Below are 8,982 nucleotides of genomic sequence, written 5' to 3'. Positions count from 1 at the left end.
TGTTGTCAAAAAATAGATAAATAAATAAGTCTGGTTTGCCAAAGACCTGTAAGGATCTTCAAACTCCCCAATCTGAAAGAAAAGAAGTTCTTAATACTCCCAAAACTAAATAAATAAAATCGTCCAAGGATTATTAACTGCAAATCCTTCACCATTTGGTCTTTGCTTTTGCTCACTTGGCATCAGCTAATGATGTCCGTGGTCAATTTTGCTAAGTATTCTCTTACAAGTTAAGAAAGTCTTGTCCTACCTTAACCAACTCCCCCCCCCCCCGGCCACCCCACCCCCACCCTCCCAAAAAAAAAAAAAGAAAAAGAAAAGGAAAAAACCTTGACTAACTTGCACGGCTAGAACTCTTATGTGCAAATGTATAGACATGGCCCTGTATATATGACCAGAGACATAGCTTGACTGCTACGTTGTGCAAAGTGAAACCTCCTTCAACTTTAGGTACAATACAAGCAATCACCTTCAACTTTGCTCAAACAAAAGCTATCTGAATTTTACATTGAGCAACCTTTTTAAAAAAAATGGGATTGTTACACGAATAGCCGACCAAATTTAAGGTTTACTCTACATCAAGAATTGGGGACAAGAAGGGAAAGGGAGACAATAAGAATCGAACCTACACAGTGTGAGATACTCTCATCGGTACACATTGGCAGAGCCAAAAATTTTAATAAGAAGATTCAAAAATTGCAAAAATGTTCGCTTATATCACAGGGATTCTAACAATTCATATATATATGCAAAAAAAAAAAGAGATTCTACTTTTTTACCCTACTTACAAAGTATAATTTTCCGAGATGAGCTCTGACCCTATCGGTACCACTAGACTGTAAGCCTTGCATTAATCAAATTGATTTCAGAAATTCACGTTTTTTTTCTCTTTTCATTGTAAATCCAAATATAAACAGTTTGCAAAGAGTCTTTTCCGGATTTTCTTCTAACTGTATACAGAAAAGCTGCTACATTACATAAAAAGAGAATAAAAAGAGAATATGGGGTTGTAAATCATACATCAATGTATATTCTGCAGATTACAAAAATACATTTTAAATCCCAAGAATTGCTTCATCTCTTCCTCTGATCAAACCATATTTACTCCTGCAGAGAGCAGACCCTTTTTATTATCAGAAAACAGAATCTGCTGAATCACTGAACAACCTTAAAAGAACTCCTCTAATGTCTTTATCTTCAGAACTGTATGTTCATCTCTATCTTGAATCTCAACTTGATATGGCAAAATTCTCCCTTCATCCGTTTTACAACTTCTGTAGAAAACAATGCTGACAATTGTATCAAGAACCAGCAGAATTGAATACATATAGGCAATGAAAATTCCTTCTAAAGCTAAAGAAAAAAGGTCTGTTTTTTCTTGATAATAAGCCCTCACAATTCTGTATTGAAACAAAGCTTCAACTGCAGCCAAAGCCAAACTCACAGGCACAGCTAGTGATAATGCTGTCGCTGTTCTTCCTCTTATTAAAATACAAGATTTGAGAATTGCCATATACCCTCCAATATTTTCTGTTCCTGATATTACTAAAGCCAAGTTGCAAACAATTAAAGTATTGGCAAGAATGATTGAACAAATTACAGCTCCAGTTGCTGAACACAAAAGAATTAATCTTGGAGATGAAAGCCCAAAGCCATAATCAACAAGATTAAAACCAAAGAATAGGACAGTAAAACAAGTTGCATTTGCTGAAATGATGACTAAAGAGTTGCAGAGTTGGGTAAGAAGAAGGGGAAAAAAGGAAGAAAAAAATGAAGGAGTTTGGGCTGGTTTTGAGTAATTGAGAGCTTCAATTACTGAAGCTTTACTGAAAAGAAAAGAGGAAATGGTGAAAGGGAATGCAAGAAAAGATATGGCAATGGTTTGAGAAATCTTGGAATTTATAAGGGTGAAAAATTCAGAAGAAGAAGGGAAACCTGCAGCATCAAAAAGTAAATGCAAACGCTCATAGATTATTGGGAAGAAAGATGAAGAGGGGATGAATGATTGTAGTAAAAGAAATGAGGCTGCAAAAGGGAAGGCAAAAAAGGCTGCTGTTGTTGTGAAGAATTGATAGTTTTGCAGAAAACTAAAGATTGATCTTCTGATGATTTTGGTTGTTCTCTGCATTGGAATAGAGGAGTTGTAATCTTCCATTTTTTTTTGGGTATTTTTTGATGTGAAGATGATTGGCAAAATCAAGAAAATGAGCTATATATATATATATTGATGTTTGTTTCTCTATTTTAATGAGGGAATCTCATTCTTCAATGGTTGTTTGGAAAATGTTTGGAGAGTTGTTTTTTTTGGAAGGAATGGATAGGCCAACAACTAAAAAATAACAAAAACAATAGAGGAGTTTGTAGCAGTGGAGTTTTTTTGCTTTGTTTTTACCAGTGAGTTTGTTGGGATTTGGTTCTGAATTCTCTCTTTGGAATCTCCAAAACCTCTTCTTAGTTATAGTTGGCTTAACTTTGGGTTTAGCAGGACAAATTTCATTTTTGAAGAATTAACCTAACTAGCCCCCTCAAAATCGCTTAAACTAAAAATAGCAAGTAAATGTATAATATATAAAGGCAGAACCATAATTTAAAGATTATGAGTTTTGAATTTGTCACGGAACCCATAACTCGTCTTATTTACTTGGTTCACAATTAAATATTTATATATTTAATGATTTTCCAGTATAACTACAATGTTTAAGCGAAAGTGACTGAGTTTGATCGAACCCGCGCCTAATAGGCTAGCACCTACTCTAATAATATATGTATAATCTATATATAACATATATAATCAGTATATAATTTATATATACCAGTAAAAGAAAATAAACAATAAATCTTACCGGCTATTTTGTAAAGATACCCAATTGTTTCTTCCTTTTTGCACTTTTAGGAGCGTGTAAAGAAGGCATCTTTTGTATTATGTGAAAAAATATTTAAACATCATTAACATTTGAGAACCTTTGCTATATCTAGGCTCTTTTCATGTCTTGCTTGCTAAAGGAAAAGGAAAACTTCTTTTTGTTTGTCTTGGAATTTACTTCAACGTGTAGGAACATCAATTGTTTATTTAGGAATTATTTGTGTAAAGTGGGGCATTTATTAGTTCCTTTTTATAGTTTACTATTTTTCTTTTTTTTTTTCTATTTCTGAAAACACCATCATATCAGTGGGATTGTGCCAAAAAGGAATTTCTTTTAGGGGATCCCTTAAAATTGACACGATATTAATATAAATGTTAAAATGAGAAAAAACTTTTCCAACTATACAATTGTAAAACAAGGTAACTCTGAAACCTGTTTCTTTTCATACAGATTTATTAGTGAAAATTGTTATTAAAAGCATATTCCTTTGAAGTTTCTTTTTATCACTGTCTATAGACAATAGCGTACTACTGTGTAGTCATATTTTAAAATTGGTTATTTTTTCATACTTGGAAGACCCTCAACCACGTAAAAAAGATATATTTGGCAGCCTTTATTATAAGAGTGTTTGTCTAATAATATATTTTTTAAATGTCTTACTTAATTATCATTATACTAATTTGAGCAGTAAGCGTGAATTTCAAAAAATAATAATAAGTGCTTCTTATCTTTTAACAAATCGAATATTTTGAAACAACTTGTGCATCAATGTCTGCATATATTTCCTTATATTTCATGAAGGAATTCTCATTTCATATAAAGGATTTAATTTGTCAGGATAATTAAAAATCAGTATGGTTGACTTTTTTAACAAATTATATGCAGTAGAATAATGTGTTGATGTATGATGAGTAATAGATGACATAAACAGGAGGGATAGCTGGCAAAGTCGTTAATCTCATTTTGGATTTACAAAATGGCAAATATATATGCAGTTTGTTTGCTACCTTTGGTTGTCATTGCTTGCTCATCACCTAATTTTACACAGTCAGCTGAGCATGAAACTTGTGCTCTTTCTTGGACTGAACGAACAGAGAACGTAAGTGAAAAACTTAACCAAAGCAAGAGGTGGCAATTAGCAATATCTGTCAAAATAGACAAATTTATGTGTGCTTTTCTTTTGTCATATATATATATTTGGTGGTCATTCATATCCTTCATGATACTTGCTCAATGCTCATCTTCTTATGATGTTTTTCATGACCGTGGTTTCTTGGCCTTTTCCTCAACTAGAAGTCTCTATAACCCAAATCATTATAGCCAAATTTTGAGGTGAAGATGTTATACTCTTGTGCTTAGTCTATTTTAAAGATTTTTGGTGTGATGAGTTAGAAGAATTATTTAAAAATATCGTATCTACATAAAGTGTAGTTTGATTGCTCGAGAACGAGCAACGTTTAAGTGTGGGGTAGTGATGTTTGGCTGTAATGATATATTTTTAGTGCATTACTTACCATACATTTAGGAGCTTTAATGCTGAACTACACTATATTTGTGCTTAATTGAGTTATTTTATGTGTAGATACATTGGATATGATATTGTGAGCAAAGTGAATATTTTGGAAGTATATTATATATATTTACATGAATGCATGCATTTGTCGGACACAAGGATCAAAGAATGAAGGCATCACTCAAAATCAACAAGCTTCGAGAGACAGTTAGGCAAAGCAAGTCAAAAATGTAAATGAAGCAATAGTCGGGCGAAGCGAGCTTTGTGGCTCGCTATAGAGCAAGGCGAGGCGAGCATTGTAGCTCGCGTTAGAGCATGCGGCGCGAGGCTTACCACGAGAGGATGCGCGCGACAGAGCTTGCGAGGCACAGTGTATAGCGAGGTGGAGCGCGCTGTAGAGCTCGAGGTATTGGTTTTGGACTTGGTTATTTCGTCTAGGTCTTTTTCCTATACATATAAATAGTCATTAAAAATTATTTTTAGAGGATTTTTGGCGACCAGAGGCAAGAATAGCACATGGAACAACTTTTGGGGGAAAGAATCATCGAGTTCTTCATTCCTTTATTTTTTCTTTTTAATTTGTTTATGCAAATTACTTGGAAAATTGTTACTATGAATATGAGTAGCTAAACTTCTAATCTAGGGTTTTGATGGAACCTATTGGAGGATGATTTTCCTATTACATTTAATATAGATTTGCCTTAGCTTTTTCTCTATTTGTTCAACTACGTTTACATTATGGTTGATTGAAGAGCTCTCAATCGACTATGCCTATTTAGTGTGTATTGCTTGAAAGAGAATGAATATTTAGATAGTTGTTGAATAACATCACTCCTAACGTATGTGAGGGATCAATACGGAGGGTTTAAAGGTGGGATTAGGAATAATGAAACCTTGGTGTGATCCTAGTGAGCAGTAAACTAGTACTAGCTAGCGCAGTTCGGAAAAATATGTCTAGTAAATTGTGATAGTTACTCGGAAGAGAATTACGACACTCAAAGTACTCACGATCGGTAGAGAATACCTAGACAAATTTATAGGAAATATAGCGGGGAGGATTTCGACAATAGGGAAAATCATAATCTTAGACTGTTTCAAATCTTGTCTACAACCTGTCCTTCTTTAGTTATCAATTACTGCATTTTCATTGCTTGGTTTTTAGTTAGTAAATATCCAATTCATTATTTAATATTTCTGAAGGTTGATTACTTGAATTCGTATGAGTCTAGTGGCTGTAATTAGTAGGTTAATTCCATGTGGGATTCGACTCCGGACTTGTTAACCGAATTATATTTGCAATGACCGCTAGACCTCTTAGGAGGCATAAATGGCGTGATCAAATTTTGGCGCCGTTGCCGAGGAATTAACGGTGTTATTAATTGCAGCTAAAAGAAGTGCTAGAATTCTTAATTTAGTCAATTTTTCTTCATTTCAAACTAATTATATTGAAATTCTAACGTTTGTAGTGTTGGGTGTTACAGGTGCATGCCTAGAAACTCCTCAAGAACTGGTGAATTGTTCGAAGCATTATCAGATCCTGAGAAAGTTTTCAAGGCATTAAATCGTGCAAACAAGAAGGACAAATGACAACAGAACTCAACTGCACGAATCGAACAAGATATGGGTGACGTCATAGACGACCAAAATAACCGGAACAATGTGAACGACCCGAACAATCGGGGTGTGGCACCCCTTGTACCAGAAGCGGCCTTGTATGATTGGGCACAACCCACCGCTGAAAATCTGGCAACCGTAATTGCAGTCCCTCAGATACAAGCGGAATCATTTCAAATCACAAATAACATGCTACACCTGCTGCAGAACAAGGGACTGTTCTCAGGGTCGTACATTGAAGACCCACAACAGTATTTGAAAAACTTTTTGTCAATTTGTGTCACTCAAAGGCAGCTGAATGTGATACCTGAAGCAATCAGACTGTTATTGTTTCTATTCTCAGTGACTGGAGAAGCTCAAACTTGGCTCAATTCGATCCCCATAAATTCCATCACCACATGGGAGGAATTGGTCAAGCAGTTCTTGAACAAGTTCTACCCGCCAAATAAGATTGCCAAGCAAGTTGATGAGATATTGAGCTTCAGGAAGAAACCAGCAGAAACATTGCAAGAAATGTGGGAGAGGTTCAAAGGTATGTTGGTTAAGTGTCCACACCATGGCATTCCAGATCAGATGTTGGAATAAAGGTTCTACATGGGATTGGCTGACAGCTTGAAGGCCAACGTTGATACTTCAGCAGGAGGAGCATTTTTGAGCAAATCATTTAGAGAGTATAAAGTACTGCTAGACAAAATGGCTCAAAATTCAGGATGGATGACAAGAGACACTACAATCACCCATGTAGTTCACTCAGTGGCTTTGGACCCAAACAATTCCATAGCAGAGAATATGGCCACTTTGATGAAGCAAATGAGTATCCTCACCAAGAAGATTGACGAATCAGGCCAGAAGCAGGTACACATAGTTGACACAACTAATGGGGTCTTATGTACACCATGCATTAACCAACCATATGTGTGCTCGTGGAGTGGTGAAAGTGACAACCAGAACTATCAAGAAAATATGAACTATGTGGCCAACTATGGAGGACAGAATTGGGGACAACAGAATCAGCAGTATAGACCAGCACAACAACGGTACAACAATAGTAACAATCCTGGAGCTATGCGACCACAGGGACAAGTTGTGCCTTACCAAAGGCAACAGGGATATAATCAGCAAAATCAGCAGCTAGCTTATCAATAGCCTCAACAACAACAGATAGTGAGACAAGATGATGGATTATTTGAAATTAAAGGAATGTTGCAACAACTGATTGGGTCCAATGAAAAAATGCAAGAGAAAGTGGAAGCACATGACTCAGAGATAAAAGGCATTGAGATTCAATTAGGGCAGATATCTATGGCTCTGAATAATCGTCCCCAAGGGACGTTACCTGCAAACACACATGTCAATCCAAAAGAGCAGGGCCTGAAGCAGCTTATGGCGGTGAGTCTGGGTCGATCTTCAGTCCTTTATTGTCATGTCTCGAGCTTGGCTTACCATGTCGGAGGCTAGGATGCACCACGAGCTCGATTTCAACAGTATACATATCTACTATTTGTTTCAATTTGAGTGAATCTTTATACATAAATTTATATATTACGTAAAAAAATACTGGGTTCAGATGAACCAGTACGACAAGGCTACATTCGCCTCCAGGGGCGTTTCCAATGAATAAGGTATGAGTTTATCTGAACGCATAACTTTCGGCTTAGTCCATGTATATGTATTAAAAAATTAACTAAATATTTACAAATAATAAATTTTGAACCCTATAAATTAGACAGAAATGATAGAATTACAAATTTGAACCTATAAAATTCAAATCCTAACTCACGTTCGCCTTTGAGTATAGTGACAAAGGGTTCAAAGGTCACTTTTAGATCCCAGATTTGAATACCAAGTGACATTGACATTGATAAGTTCTTGGCTCCGCTACTAAGGTTACTAATATATTTTCTTGGTTGGCCATATAGAAGAGTTGATCAAGTCGAGATCAGCAGATGTGTGAGCTGCCATCAATTTCCTAACTGAAAACCGAAAAATAAAATTAATCAAGCGTGCAGACTTCTGAAATAATATAGAGAGAATTAAGTGAAAAAAAGGGGACCAGTAGTAAGTGGGCCTGGAGCGAAGGAAGAAAAGAAATTGTAGTAAAATGATGATTTAACATAAGCAGCCATCATTATGAAGTTGGTGCCAAGTCTCTTCTAACCTAAAACACTTGAACGTTGGTTGATTATAAGATTAGTTGAGGGTCCATTTTCCATCCTTGTTGTTTAGGTTGCAAGAAATATGCACAGACTTGCATCTATTGATATTCTTTTTATTTTTTTCGGTTTCCCATCCAGTATCAGTATCCGTTTTAGTACCCGATTCACACGACAAAGTTTCATCTTGGAGTAAAGCGCTCCCTACCAAAAGTAATTTCTTATATAAGAGACATTTGATTAAAAATGGATGAATAGTTACCGCTACGCTACAACCTTTATTGGTGCATCTATTGGTATTCAGTCATTGTACCTATGATTTTTCTCCTAACTGACATTGATCTTAGTTCTCACTCACTCCCATATTAGTCCATAGTTTAATCAATTCATATTGCATGTTAACTAATCCTTATATAATTAAATGATGCTGCTAACTAACCTAAGTAGTTCTTAATCCACTTAGCTTTGAGGTTTAGATTTGGTAGCACCAGTACATATTGTATTCTCTTGGTGTGTAGTCAACGTAATAATTCTTTTAGAAAAATAAGCAAAGCTAATTTAACCTTTAAACTAATCCAGATTGGTAATATTCCAACTTACAACAACTTATTTATTTTCATACCTTGTGCATTCGTTTTATTGTTTTAAAACGGTCCAAGGTCTTGGAAGATATCTAATTCTTCTTTTAATTTCTACGCTTTTTAACTATTATTATATTATCAAATATAGCTAAAGTGATTGCTTTTTGAGTAAGTACTGGATTAGACTAATTAATGGAAGTTAATGAGAATAGGTGGACAGCCACATGGCTGTAATAGTGTAATGCAATGATCAAATC

The 8,982-nt window shown here is 35.3% G+C and overlaps 1 protein-coding gene across 1 annotated transcript; it reads right to left on the bottom strand.

Moving 5' to 3' along the window:
• Positions 1-1,168: 1,168 nt before the first annotated feature.
• On the bottom strand, positions 1,169-2,155 carry LOC107802827 (uncharacterized). Its single transcript, XM_016626406.2, has one exon. The coding sequence runs from the start codon at positions 2,153-2,155 to the stop codon at positions 1,169-1,171; it is 987 nt and encodes a 328-aa protein (XP_016481892.1).
• Positions 2,156-8,982: the final 6,827 nt, after the last annotated feature.

The sequence above is a fragment of the Nicotiana tabacum genome, chromosome 4 (assembly GCF_000715075.1).
Source record: "Nicotiana tabacum cultivar K326 chromosome 4, ASM71507v2, whole genome shotgun sequence".
Taxonomy (NCBI): Eukaryota; Viridiplantae; Streptophyta; class Magnoliopsida; order Solanales; family Solanaceae; genus Nicotiana; species Nicotiana tabacum.
This window is presented reverse-complemented; position numbering and strand designations above follow the sequence as displayed.